This window comes from Narcine bancroftii, chromosome 14 (genome assembly GCF_036971445.1).
Source record: "Narcine bancroftii isolate sNarBan1 chromosome 14, sNarBan1.hap1, whole genome shotgun sequence".
Classification (NCBI taxonomy): domain Eukaryota; kingdom Metazoa; phylum Chordata; class Chondrichthyes; order Torpediniformes; family Narcinidae; genus Narcine; species Narcine bancroftii.
The window spans coordinates 31,133,104-31,148,192 of NC_091482.1; the positions used below are offsets into that span (position 1 = coordinate 31,133,104).

A 15,089-nucleotide genomic window follows, 5' to 3' on the forward strand; every position below is an offset into this window, starting at 1 on the left:
GTCCTCAGCCTCTTCTCGACAAAGCCTTGTGAGCCAAAGCCTCTAAGTCCCACTCCTACCCTGAGCCACTCACATACTGGTTGTTTCATTTGAGCTACCCCTCTTTTTATTTAACATTACTCCTTATCTTAATTACTTCTCCCACCAACCCCTCCCTTTCTGTTTAGCCCTTAATTTCCTTTTTAAAGGCTCTCACCTCCAGCTGGCTCCCAACGATCCCAGCTCTTGTAAGCATCTCATCATGACCTCATGTCTCACCTAACCTCAGTCTCACCCTTATCATTTTGGATACCTCTATCAAAGTTCTTCTCATTCTCTGATGCTCCAGGCAATAAAGTCCTAACCTGTGTAACCTTTCCCTGTAACTCAGTTCCTCTAGTTCTGGCAAGATCCATGTAGATTCAATCGCATTGATATATGTCCTGTAGTTGGGTGACCAAAACTGCAATGCTCCAAATTTGGCCTCACCAATGCCCTATAACATCCCAACTCCGATATTCAATACTTTGATTTATGAAGGTGATTGCCAGTCATGACAGCAGGACATCAAAGCTTCCACTGGTTACCCTCCCAAACGTTTCACCTCCATTTTGTGGGAAACCACATAAGCGGTGCTTTGAATCTGCACATTCCACACGCTCGAACTATCCGATTCGATGGGATATATATAATCGTTAATTAGGCCATGTATTCCCAACAACTATGGTCCATGAGGGAAAAGGAGGTAATGAAAAGAACACTGAACCGTACCTGAATGTATACTTGGGCATGCTTGAGGGTTAAACTTGACAGCTTTGAACCTTTCTTATAGTAGCCCCACCCAATCACGTAACCGGATACTGTTGTGTGCTTTCTTCCATTGTCACTTGTCAACAAAACACCTGGGAGGAAATGATGGAAAAATATTCAACTCCATTCTTTCAACAGTTTTAATGTTCAGAGCATCTGAACCTATGGAATGTAGGGACCTGTGACCTGTGTTAGTCAAAGGGGCCTCCCCAGGGGATGAGTTATCATTTGGGATATGGGCTGCTGTGGGGCCACCCCCACCCGAGTGCAAGGGCGGGGGGGGGGTGGGGGATGCAGAGCTGGGTACACTGAGCAGACCCCCTTGCTCATTGGGTCAGTGAGGCCAACTCTTCCTGTAGCTGCTCGTTCACCCATCACAGCTCTTCCTGTGATCCACTTCCGTGCACTCTTTCACCTCACTTCCAGTTCACCATGGGAATGGGGCCTTGCTTGTGTCAACCTGAGGCTTCCTGCCTTGTTATTTTGGATGAATCTCCATTGAAGCATAACTGTATATTTGAAGGAAAGCCTGATCTGATTAACTGGAAGCCAAAGTGAGGAGGTGGAGGAAATGTGAGCCAGATTGATGTGGGGGGGGGGGTAATGGGACAGGGAGGGAATGGGGCAGGGAGGATATGAGAAGGGAAGACAGCAGGAAGCTTCAGGATTGGAAGAGACAGCAGCAGGGTGATGGAGATGGAGAAGGCATGGGGAGCTGAGCCATTCTGGAGATGAACAAGGTGCCAAGTAGGTGAATGGACTGGCTGAAACTGAGTGACTGGTGAGGGAGGGAGATGGGGCCTGCACTAATGGGCTGGGTCTCCCAGCACCTGGCCAATCACCCAGTCAACTGCACCTCATCAAAATGCCTTCTTACCTACATTAGCTAGTTCATATGTGGCTTCCCCAAACCCTATAGTTAACTAGGAGGGTCTCTGTCATGATGGGGCTTTGGCTGACAGGCTCCCAGCTTGGCTTTATGCCTCTGCCCCACTGCTGAACTCTGCAAGGGAGTCTGGGGTTATGACTATTATTGATGACATTTATTAATCTATCTGACATGGTTAGCGTAGTGGTTAGCATAACACTGGTACAGCACCAGCGATCGGGATCTGGGTTCGAATCCCGCGCTGTCTGTAAGGAGTTTATACATTCTCCCTGTGACTGCCTGGCTTTTCCAAAGGTGCTTCAGTTTATTCCCACCATTTGAAATGTAACAGAGGGGCTGGAGGTTAATTGGGTCCAATTGGGCGGTACGGACTCGTGGGCCAAAATGGCCTGTTACCGTGCTGTATGCCTAAATTAAAATTAAAATCTTAATTGAAACAGAATTCTTGCATTACCTTCATAATTGCATATTTCCTTCCAATCGCCCGTGGGCAAGACAAGCAGCTGTGCGCTCTTCTTTGTGCAAGGCAAGCAAACAGGCCTAAAAGATAAAAGCCCATAGGAAGGCGGATTCATTAACTCACTCCTCCCTCTGGAAACATGGAGAAGTTAAAGTGTTGTGATATGGCTCCCCATACTGGCTCTGCACTATTTCATGCAGAGCCTTTCCACTGGGTGACCCAGGCATTTTCTGGTCCCCACCCAATCGTCAGTATTGTTTAAACCTCCCACCAGGTTGTGTGTACACTGATTAGTAAAATCAAATGGCACAGTAGAAGAGATCTGAATCTATTGGTACACCCGATTCTTGGCAAGACCCACCCGGTAGCATTGCCAATATCACCCTGGTTGAGATCAACTCCAACCTGGAAGGTTTGTAGTGCCCCAATGAGAAAATCATTACAGGGGTCCTCCCCTACTTAATCCAATGCTTGTGGTGATTCCAAGGTCATATGAGACTGCAGTAAGAAGCTCGACTGACAGGTTGGCCACAATTCAGAGACAATATGCCAGCGAGCGGGACCAGGGTTTGAAGTCCGCACTGTCTGTAAAGAGTTTTTACGCTCTCCTCGTGTTTGCATGGGTTTTCCCCGGGGGCTCCGGTTTCCTCCCACTGTTCGAAATGTACTAGGGGTGTAGGTAATTGGGTGTAAATTGGGCAGCACGGACTCATGGGCGAAATGGCTGGTTACTGTGCTGAATGTCTAAATTTAAGTAAATTTAAAGATTGCTAAATTGGATCCTCATAATTTGAAGTCAGTGAGAATGAGATAACAAATTAAATAGAAAAATGGACTTTGTGATATTGCTTTTGTTGGGTGAAATCAGCCGTTACTTCACCCAGTTTAAGGCTGTTATTTGGATCCGAAAGCTATGTTTCAATGGCCAGATGAAACTGAACAATTTTCTCTAATGCATCTAACCCACCAAAGATGAACTGAGTGTCAATTGATGGGCAAGAGAATGTTTCATTCCATTTATACATTTGGGAAAAACCAATCACAAACATGATGAATTAATTGACCTCCTTCAAAGCTGTAACTTTTATGGCCAGTGCCTCGGAAGCACCTTATATTCTTAATTATTTTCTCTCTCTTCCCGCTTTTCAATTTGTGATGTTGTAGCCTCTTAGCCAAGTAGATACCTCACGTGAGAACTGAAAATGATGGTTTCTTTAACCTTCACAAGGGCAATGTCGTTGTTAAACTCTGTGGGTTTACGGAAGTCTTCATGAAGGATCACCTCTTCCACAGATAATTTTTGCAAACCTATCCTCCTTCTGGTTGAACCTGAAAGGAAAGATGCAGCAGTTATCTTTCTGCTACCAGACTTTGCTGATATTTTTGTAAACCATTATAAAAATCTTCCAGCAAATATTTCTGTGATAAATTTTCTGAGGAAGGCAACAGTGCTGGATTTACATTTAAGGTTCAGAAGGGTATTGAAGAGAGAATACAGGTACATAGCCAGGAAGTTCCCAGCAAATCATGGCTTCGATATATTAGCCTATCACCATATAACCATATAACCACTTACAGCACAGAACAGGCCAGTTCGGCCCTACTAGTCCATGCCGTAGCAAATCCCCACCCTCCTAGTCCCACTGACCAGCACCCGGTCCATACCCCTCTAGTCCCCTCCTATCCATGTAACGATCCAGTCTTTCCTTAAATGTAACCAATGATCCCGCCTCGACCACGTCTGCCGGAAGCTCATTCCACCTCCCCACCACCCTCTGCGTAAAGAAATTTCCCCTCATGTTCCCCTTATAATTTTCCCCCTTCAATCTTAAACCATGTCCTCTAGTTTGAATCTCCCCCTTTCTTAATTGAAATCATAGAAACATAGAAAATAGATGTAGGAGGAGGCCATTTAGCCCTTCAAGCCTACACCACCATTCATTATGATCATGGCTGATCAGTACCCAGTTCCTGCTTTCTCCCCATACTGCCTAATCCCCTTGGTCACAAGGGTCAAATCTAACCTACACTTAAATATTGACAGGGAACTGGCCTCAACTATTTCCTGTGCCAAAGAATTCCACACATTTACCACTCTCTGAGAGAAGAAATTTTTCCTCATCTCAGTCCTAAAAAACTTCTCCCTTATCCTTAAACTATGGCCCCTGGTTCTGGTTTTTCCCAGCATTGGAAACAATCTTCCTGCATCTAGTCTGTCTAAACCCTTAAGAATTTTATGTTTCTATAAGATCCCCCCTCAATCTTCTAAATTCCAGAGAATGCAAGCCTAGTCTATCCAACCTTTCTTCATATGCGAGTCCCTCCATCCCCGGTATCAGCCTAGTGAACATTCTCTGCACCCTCTCCAAGGCAAGGATATCCTTCCTTAGATAAGGTGATCAAAACTGCACGCAGTAGTCCAGGTGTGGTCTCACCAAGACCCTGTACAGCTGCAGCAGGATCTCCCTACTCCTGGACTCAAATCCTCTCGCTATGAACGCCAACACACCATTCCCCCTCCTCACCGCCTACTGCACCTGCATGCCCACTTTCAACAACTGATGCACAGCAACACCCGAGTCACTCGACATCTCCCCTTTTCCTAAACAGGTACCATTTATATAATAGTCCTCTTTCCTGTTCTTACCTCCAAAGTGGATAACCTAGCATTTATCCACATTATACTGCATCTGCCATGTCCTGGCCCACTCATCTAACTTGTCCAAATCACCCTACACTCTCCTAGCATCCTACACACAGCTAAACCTGCCACCCAACTTCGTATCGTCTGTAAATTTCGAGTTACTGCTATCTATTCCCACATCTAAGTCGTTGATATATATCATAAACAAGTGCGGCCCCAGCACTGATCCCTGCAGTACCGCACTAGTCACTGGCTGCCATTCTGAAAAGAACCCATTTAGTCCTGGAGTATTGTATGCAGTTTTGGTCACCTTATCTAAGGAAGGATGTTCTTGCAATGGAGGGAGTGCAGAGGCGATTCACCAGGCTGATACCTGGAATGGCAGGAATGACTTATGAGGAAAGATTGCGCAAATTGGGATTGTACTCGCTGGAGTTTAGAAGATTGAGAGGGGATCTCATAGAGACATAAAATTCTGGCAGGACTGGACAGAATGGATGCAGATGGGATGTTTCCAATTATGGGAAAATCCAGAACCCGGGGCCATGGTTTGAGGATAATAGGCAAACCATTTAGGACCGAGATGAGGAGGAATTTCTTTACCCAGAGGGTGGTGAATCTGTGGAATTCATTGCCACAGAGGGCAGTAGAGGCAGGTTCATTAAATATATTTAAGAGGGAATTAGATATATTTCTTCAGTATAAGGGTATTAAAGGTTACGGAGAGAAGGCGGGGACGGGGTACTGAACTTAAAGATCAGCCATGATCTCGTTGAATGGCGGAGCAGGCTCAAAGGGTCGAATGACCTACTCCTATCTTCTATGTTTCTATGTCCTACACTTTGGTTCCTGTCCCTCAACCAATTCTCTATCCACCTTAATACCATACCTCTAAGTTTATAAGCTAGTCTTCTGTGTGGAACCTTATCAAATGCCTTACTAAAGTCCAGATATACCATATCCACTGGTTTTCCCTTATCCACTCTACTGGTTACATCCTCAAAAAACTCTATTAGATTCATCAGACATGATTTCTCCTTCACACAACCATGCTGATTCTGTGCGACGATACCACTACTTTCCAAATGTACTGCAATTGCATCTTTAATAACCGATTCTAGCACCTTCACTACTACCGATGTCAAGCTAACTGGTCTGTAGTTTCCCGATTTTTCTCCCTCTCCCTCCCTTCTTAAAGAGTGGGATTACATTGGCTACCTTCCAATCCTCAGGAACGAATCCAGTATTCAAAGAGGTTTGAAACATTATCACCAACGCATCCATTATTTCCTGGGCTACTTCCTTCAGCACTCTCGGATGCAGTCTATCTGGTCCCGGGGATTTATCCACCTTTAATCCCTCCAATTTAATTAATACAACTTCTCGACTTACAATTATTCCCTTTAGTCCCTCCATCACAATAGATCCCTGATCCTCAATAATTTCCTGTAGATCAGTTATGTCTTCCTTGGTGAAGACAGAACTAAAATAATCATTCAAACAGTCTACCATACCCTTGTTCCCCATGATCAACTCACCCGTTTCTGTCCGCAACAGACCCACATTTGTCTTAACTAACTTTTCTCTAATGTATCTATAAAAGCTTTTACAGTCATTTTTTATGTTCCCTGCCAGCTTCCTCTCATAATCCCTTTTACCTTTCCTAATTAATCCTCTTGTCCTCCTCTGCAGTACTCTGAATTTCTCCCAATCATCAGGGATATTATTCTTTTTGGCTAATTTGTAAGCTCCTTTGGATTTGACATTCTCTCGGATCTCCCTTGTTAGCCACGGATGCGCTACCTTCCTCGATTTATTCTTCGTACAAACTGGGATGTACATTTTCTGCACTTGCTCCAAGCTATCCAAAAATGACTGCCATTACATTTCTACTGTTAATAAGTACCATTTTCCAATCTATTTTAGCCAATTCACATCTCATACCATCAAAGTTACCCCTTTTCACGTTCAAAACCTTTGTATCCATATCAACTCTGTTACATTCCATCCTAATGAAGAATTCCACCCTACTGTGGTCACTCTTTTCCAAGGGGTTCCTCACAGCAAGATTGCTAATTGACCCTTCTCCATTACTCAATACCCAGTCGAGAATGGCTTGTTCCTTCGTCGGTTCCTCAACATGCTGATTTAGAAAACAATCTCGCCTACATTCCAAGAAATCCTCTTCAACCTTACCCTTACCAATTTAGTTCACCCAATCTACATGTAGATTAAAGTCACCTCTTACAACTGCCGTCCCTTTGTTACACGCATTGCCCATTTCCTTCATGACTCCTTCACTAACCTCACAGCTACTGTTTGGCAGCCTGCACACTACTCCCACTAGTGTCTTCTGACCCTTCGTGTTTCGCAACTCTACCCATATGGATTCCACATCCTCTACACTGATGTCCTTCCTTTCTATGGCATTCACCTCTTCACTAACCAACAAGGCTACTCCACCTCCATTTCCATTCTGTCTGTCCCTTCTGAATGTCGAGTAACCCTGAATGTTGAGCTCCCAGTCACGTTCCCCCTGAAGCTATGCCTCTGTGATCCCAACTATATCATAGTTATTAATAGCTATCTCCACATTCAATTCCTCCACTTTATTACAAATGCTCCTTGCACTGAGACACGAAGCCTTCAGTCTTTCTTTAGCCACACTCTTATCCCTTTTACCATTATGTATATAAATAACTCTTTTTGATTTCCCTCCCACTTTTACTTGCCTGCCACTAATGCTTTTCACCTTGCTACCCTTTGCTTCTATTCTCATTTTACACCCCTCTGACTCTCTGGACTTGGTCCCATTACCCTGCCACATTAGTTTAAACCTGCCCCAACAGCGCTAGCAAACAAACCCCCAACAACAGACCATCCTGTTTGTACCAGTCCCATTTGCCCCAGAACCGGTTCGAATGTTCCAAGAATCGGAAACCTTCCCTCCTACACCACCTTTCAAGCCACAGATTCATTCTAGCTATCTTGTTGTTCCTACTCTGACTAGCTCGTGGCACGGGTAACAATCCAGAGATGTGTGGGAAAGGTGGTCTCAGAGTATGAAAGCTGCCTGTTGGGTAAAGAACAACTCCTACCCCTCACTTGAGTTGTACCCCTTTCAAAGAGATACGGGAATATCAGAGCCAGTGCCACCAGGTTGAGGAACAGCTTCTTCCCACAGGCAGTGAGAATGCTGAACGACCAAAGGAACTGTTCACACTAACCGTCCGAGGCACTCATATACATGAAAAAAAAAAACAATTTATTTATTTATTTGTCTATGTATTGTTAGCCTAGTTGCGTGTTTTGCATGAGGACTGGTGAACGCTGTTTTGTTGGGTTGTATTTGTGCAATCAGATGACAATAAGCTTGACTTGACAGTCAATCCCCTCCTCTGTGCAATTGCAATTCCCTTAACAGCCACTTTGATCACTTTCCAAGACTGCGGCTCTTGGCTCGTTTGTGTCCTCCTCTGGTCACAGGTCAACGCTACAGAAGTAGGTGACAGGACATTGGAAAGCCACCAAGTCCAACACGCATGTGGTCTCCTCCAAAACAAACAGTAGGGGTCACACACTTTGCTCAGATTCTTACAAAACTCTCTCCACTGTTTGCTCCATTTCCCAGTCGCAATTTCTATGACAAAATCTTTTCAGTTACTCAATAAGACAGTTGTGAGGATTTAATGTTTGTAGAGAGATGTATCAATCACTGTTTTCATAGTGAGGTTAATAGGGCCTGATACACTTAGATATGTGGAGTTTTCATCTGTAACCCAAACTTTAACTCCATTCATTTTGTTAATGAATTTTTAAAAAAATGTAGAGATACATAACAGGTATATCTGGCTCACGAGCCCGTGACACACAAATTAACCTACAAACCTCGTCTGTTCTTTTTGGAATGTGGGAGGAAACTGATGCAGACACTGGGAGAACATACAGACTCTTTGCAGGTAGCGCCAGTTTGAAACGCTGACCACTAGTACTGTAATAGTGTTGCGCTAATGCTACACTAACACTGCCGCTCTATTCAGGAAATTTCTCTTTCCTCAGATGCTGCCTGACCTGATGAGTGTTTCCAGCATTTTCTATTTCATAAATGAGACTGTTGGCAGGTTGGTGAGTGATTTCTGATGTACTGTTACATTTAATGGTTACTAACACACCCAGCTGCTCTTTAAAATTGTCCTGGGGGTGGGGCAGTAACAAGGAATCGCACCCACTATGTACACAATATTTACAGGTTGAGACGATTCGGCAGCCGCTGGGGTCTCTGTGACCATCTTAGGACTGGCTCCTGGTCACTGGTCAAAGGGGAAGTGGGGGGGCTGGCGGCAGGGGTGTGTGTGGCTGGTGTGGTGCCGCGTGGAAGGGTGGCCATGGTCGACATATGTGGGTCATATTGGATGGGTGGGGGGGGTGGGTTTGTCTCCTAAGGTTGAAGCGGGCCCCTGGTGGTCAAGGACGCCCTGCGTGCCCCATAGCTGCCCGGGGATGGGGATGTATGCCCAGTCAGCGTCATCCTGGGTTTGAGGGTGCTGTGGTGTGGTGGGTGCTCCTGCTGGTGCCAGGTCCCTGGTTGAGACGGTGTCCTCCCTGCCACTGCCGAACCTAACTTAAGCGTAGTTATGGTTTGCATGAAGGAGGAGAACCTGCTCCACCAGGTATTCGGCCTTGTGTGTCCATACATGCTTACGCAGAAGCACCGGTCCCACTCTCACTTTCCACTTGCCCGTTGCCTCTTGGGTTATAGCTCATCATGTGACTGGTCGCGATACCCCTCACCGTCGCTTATGAAACTAGACCCCCGGTTGCTGTGGATGAAGGCAGGGTAGCCAAACATGGTGATAATCTGCCCCAAAGCCCTGATGAAGGTGGCCGTGGTGGTGTCCGGACAAGGGATGGCAAAATGGAAGTGTGAGCACTCGTCCACTACCGTGAGGAAGTAGATGTTTTGGTTCGTGGAAGGCAGGGGCCCTTTGAAGTCCACATCGAGATGCTCGAAAGGCCAAGTAGCCTTTACAATGTGGGCCTGGGGGGGGAGGGCAGAAGAAAGCTATGCTGTTTGTGATTGGGGTCTCTGCAGAGGAAAATTTATCCCTGTATATCAATTGTAGGTCATTTAACAAGAGAGACCATGCAGTTATCAATTCCTCAATAAAGAACGTCACCACTGATGGATTATTTCAAAGTGCAAGGACTGACATTGTGTAGGTAAATGCCACAGCCAAAAATATACACAGCAGGATCGTTGAAACAGCCCAATGAAATCACAAGCCAAATCATTTGCTTGTAGCAGAAAGCATGTGGAGTCATGGACCGGCCCGCAAAATGGCTGACAAACGTGGTGAACATGTGGACCTGGGGGTGACAACAGCCATCGGCCCAGGTGACCTCCCATAGGGAGGGAAGATGGGGAACTCAGGTGGGAACTCCGGTTAATCCAAGGCCGACGCTCTGATGATGCGGGGCCCTGATGACAGTGCATGGGGCCCATATAAGTGCGACAGTCAGAGCAATAAATCAGTCCCATTTGCCAAGGCTTTGGTGTGTGTGTGTGTGTGTGTGTGTGTGTGTGTGTGTGTGTGTGTGTGTGTGTGTGTGTGTGTGTGTGTGTGTGTGGTTCTTCTCCACGCTCGCGTAGCATGTACGCTACATTGGTGACCCCAACAGGTTAGACCTGAAGATGGTGGATCAAGTGGAGCCAGCGACCATCCACGTGGATGGTCATCCCTTGGGCTCCAAAAGTTCTGGGTGTCACAGCTACATGTGTGGTTCGAGCAGGCCGAGGCTCAGTTCCAGCTTCGACACATCACTGCTGCTCTCGCCCGCTAGTTTTATGTCGTAAGCACCCTCAATCAGGACACAACGGCAAGGTTGTAGATTTCGTATGGCAATCTCTGGAGCAAGGCAAATAGGTGGCCCTCAAAGAGCTACTAACCCGCACTTTTGGGCTTTCCTGGCGTGAGTGTGCTGCCGAATTGCTGCATATGGACGGACAGCGGGACAGGACTCTATTCACCCTAATAAGTGAGCAGCTCGCATTAACCAAAGGCCATGAGCCTTGCTTGCTCTTTGAGCAGATCTTTCTGGAGCAGTTGCTCGAGGATATACAGCTCTTCCTCACAGACGAGGACTTCAGTGACCCTTAGTGGGTCACGGCCCAGGCAGACATGTTCTGGAGAGTGAAGAAGAATGCCAGCGCTGTCAAAAACCACATCAGCAATCACCACGAATAATCCCCGGTGAAATCAAGGCCAGCGTAGAGGCAAGTGAACACAAATATAGCTATGCTACGACCATCAGTGATGGGGTGCGGAGCCCCTGTCGATGCCACCCACCATGTGGGTTTCTGGGAAATGCCCTGGCCGTCATTGATGGCTGCGGTGGTTGGCCTGCGTGATATCCTCCTCTATGTCTGGGACTCACTGACAGGTAGGCGTTTCATGATCGACACAGGGGTCGAGATAACCATCCTCCTCCCTGCAGGCCTCGACACCCACAGCGGCAAGCAGGGCCCAGCACTGAGGGAAGCCAACAGCTCCTCCATTCAAACTTTTGGGACCTGCATCATCCTCCTTCATTTTGGCCACAGCTTCTTTACGTGGAGCTTTACCCTCACGGCAGTGGCACAACCAATCCTGGGGGCCGAGTTCCTTCGGGCCTACTGCTTACTGGTCGACCTCAAAGGACGGAGTTTGGTGCACGCCAAGACCTTTCATACTCTGCCTTTGGGGGAAGCCAAGCTACCCATCCCCCACCTGGACTATAACACTCTCTGATAGTGAATTCGCCTCTATCCTGGCTGAGTTCCCCTCGATAGTGGTGCCACAGTTCTCTGCAGTCAATCTAAAGCATGGGGTAAGCACCACATTCTGACCGAAGGCCCCCTACTCCATGCCAGAGCATGCCAACTCCCTCCCGAAAGGCTCAGCCTAGCGAAGAAGTTTTAAAAAATTGAGGAGTTAGGGATTGAACAGCAATCCAACAGACCCTGGGCCTCTCCCAGGTGCCCAAATCAGCAGGGGGTTGGAGACCATGCGGGGACTACTGCCTCCTCAATGAGGCCACCACGCCCGAGATATCTCATGCCCCACATTCAAGACTTTGCCACCAACCTGCATGTGGAACGAAAGTTCTCCAAGGTGGACTTCATCCAGAGGAGCCACCAAATCCCAGTTTACCCCCAGGACGTCCTCAAGACTGCAATCATAACCCTCTTTGGTTTGTATGAATTTCTCCACCTGCCCTTCGGTCTAAGGAATGTGGCACAAACTTTCCAGTGGCTGATGGATGCAGTGGGCCGGGACCTCCCATTTGCATTCATCTATCTGGGTGATATCCTCATCGCCAGCCGCAGCTATATCGACGCCCACCTGAAACAGCTGTACACCCAGCTGAGCGAGTTCAGGCTGACCATCAACCCAGTTCAGTCTGGACATTATCAACTTCCTGGGGCACAGATTTAACAAGCACGGGGCCACAGCCCTCCCCGAGAAGGTTGAGGAAGTCTAGCACTTTGCTAATCCACGCATGGTGAAAGGACTGCAGGAATTTGCCGGTATGATAAACTTTTACCACAGGTTCATACCAGCAGCAACACGCATCATGTGTCCCCTCTTTGCGCTGATGACCAGCAAAGCAAAAGACATTGCTTGTGATAAGGAATACTCCAGGACATTCCAGAGAACCAAAGACACGCTAGCCAATGCCACCCTCCTGGTCCACCCCAATATGAAGGCATTTACTGCTCTAACTGTCGACCCTTCAGCACAGCAGTAAGTTGGGGGGGGGGGTTCTAGAACAACTCATCAGTGACCGCGCAGACCTTGGGGTCCCAGGTGGCCTCCCACATAATGGGAAAATGTGGAAATCTGGTGGGAACGCCGGCTAATCCGAGACTGGTGCTCTGAATGACGCAGGGCCCTGACATCAGCGCCAGGGACCCATATAAGCATGACAGCCAGATCAAAAAAATCAGTCTCGTTTGCCAAGGCTTTGGTATGGATGTCGTTCTTCTCCACACTCGCGTAGCGCGTACACTACATGCTTTTGATCGTTTGGTATTAAGTGAGAACTATTGATCATTAAGCACATCTTGACCTTTATCAGATAAGGTATTGCCTGGATTGGAGTGTTATGGTTATAAGGCTGGGCTTGTTGACCCTAGGATCGAGGAGGCTGAAAGGTGAGTCGATGAAGGTTAGCGGTAAGCACAATGCTGTTACAGCGCCAGTGATTGGGACTGGGGTTTGATACCCATGCTGTCTGTAAGGAGTTTGTATGTTCTTCCTCTGTCTGGGTTTTCCCTGGGGGCTCCAGTTTCCTCCCACCACTTGAAACGTACTGGGGGTGTAGGTCAATTTGGTGTAATTGGGCGGCACAGGCTTGTGGACCGAAATGGCCTGTGTGTCTAAATTTAACTTTAAAACAGTAGTTTTCGAGGAGTCACGTGATGGAGTAGTGGCCGGTCGGGGAACTCCAGCCCAGTCCAGAAAAGTAAAAAAAAAGACTGAAAAAACAAAGGCACAAACACAAAAACCAAAATAAAGTGAAAATAAAGGTGTGGAGAAAATGGCAGCGAAAAAAGAAAAGCCAAAAGCAACAGGAAGAAGAGAAGAAGAAAGAACGTCGGAAGAAGAAGGTGAAGGCCTTACCTGTCCGAGGAGGCCCGCCACAGAGAGAGAAGCCCGCTCCCTAAGGTCAGTTGAAGCCCCGAACTCGGGACTACAAAAATGGCTCACGGAGCCAAACAAAAGTGCGCAACCGCGCATGCGCGATGCGCAAGACAAAAGTAACACTGACGGGAGGCGGGACCAGCTGAGGAGTCGATCTCCACAGCTGAAATTGACAGCCACAACAAAGCAGCAAGAGGAAAACACAGAAAATAATGAGAGCAAGAAAGAAGAGTAAAAAGAAATCAAAGAAACAACAGATGACCAACCCAGAGGAAGAAGACCAGCACCAAGACGCTTCTAATAAAAATAAGAAGACCAAAAATACCCAACAAAATAAAACAAACAAACCAACAAGAAAACCAGAAGAGACAGAGGTAAAGGACACAGATCCTGGAATGGACTCAGAAGAAGAAGAGCACAGAGAAATGGAAGATGAAGGGAAGGGCAAGACAATGGATATATTTTTTTTAAAGAATATATGGAATCAGTAAAAGAATGGCAATCACAAGAATTCAGTGAAATAAAAAGAAGAGTAAAAAGTAAAGACGAAAAAATGAATAGATTAGAGATGATCATGTCAGATATAGGAAAAAGAGTGGACAAGGTGGAAGAACGAGAAACAGCCGTAGAAATGGAAGTAGAGGACTTAAAAAAGAAATTAGAAGAATCTGATAAAAAAGTTAAAGAAGGATATAAATTTATGCTAAAGTATCCAGCGGTACTTAAAATAGTTATTCCAGGGCAGCAAAACAGACTATTCCTGGATCCGGAGAAAGCAAGAAAATTTACAGAACAACTACAAAACAGACAGAGAGAGGAAGATATGTAACGAGAACAAAAATGACCACAAACTATATGTATGTGTGTATGTAGGTATGTGTGTATATAGCATTAGCTATATATATATATGTGTGTGTGTGTATGTATATATAAAAAAAATAGAATATAGGTAAGAACTAAGAAGGGAAAGAAAGAGAAGAAAGGAAGTATGGGGGGAATTAAGAGAGTGACCTTTGTTGTATATGAAAATTAAAATCTTTTCTGGCAGGGGGCTGGGTGGGAAAGAGTTACGGTCACTGCGAAATCAGTTGACGCTTGCGAGTGAATTCGCAAAACCAAATGGAGAGGGGAGATGTGGTTGCCTGACAAGGGACAAAGGGCAACTCAGGAAGGGGAGGGGATAGTGGGGTTAAATGAATTTTAGATAGGAGAATAAGGGAAATGTATTATGTTTTAGAAATGTTGTCTTATAAAGTGTTCAAAACAAGAAAGCAGAAATGGATAGAAGGAAAGATAAACAAAGTATGAAATGGCTATGCTGAACTAAATGACTTTAAATATTAATGGAATACATAACCAAATCAAAAGGAAGAATCTGCTAAATTTACTGAAAAAAGAAAAAAATTGATATAGCATTCATACAAGAAACACACTTAACTGAAGTGGAGCACAAGAAATTAAAGAGAGATTGGATAGGACATGTAACAGCAGCGTCATATAATTCAAAAGCTAGAGGAGTAGCTATATTAATCAGTAAAAATGTACCAATCAAAATAGAATAGGAAATAATAGATCCAGCAGGGAGATATGTAATGATAAAATGTCAGATATATTTGGAGTTTT

The 15,089-nt window shown here is 45.9% G+C and overlaps 1 protein-coding gene across 2 annotated transcripts in view; it reads right to left on the minus strand.

Annotated features, from left to right (window-relative positions):
* Positions 1–15,089, minus strand: part of LOC138749681 (complement factor B-like) — a 79,555-nt gene that overhangs the window by 13,559 nt on the left and 50,907 nt on the right. For both annotated transcript variants that reach the window (XM_069911414.1, XM_069911413.1), the window contains exons 13-15: positions 3,323–3,467; positions 2,133–2,218; positions 751–881 (exon numbers count right to left, since the gene is read on the minus strand). In XM_069911414.1, coding sequence (XP_069767515.1) covers positions 751–881; positions 2,133–2,218; positions 3,323–3,467 — 362 coding nt within the window. The remainder of the gene's footprint in view (positions 1–750; positions 882–2,132; positions 2,219–3,322; positions 3,468–15,089) is intronic.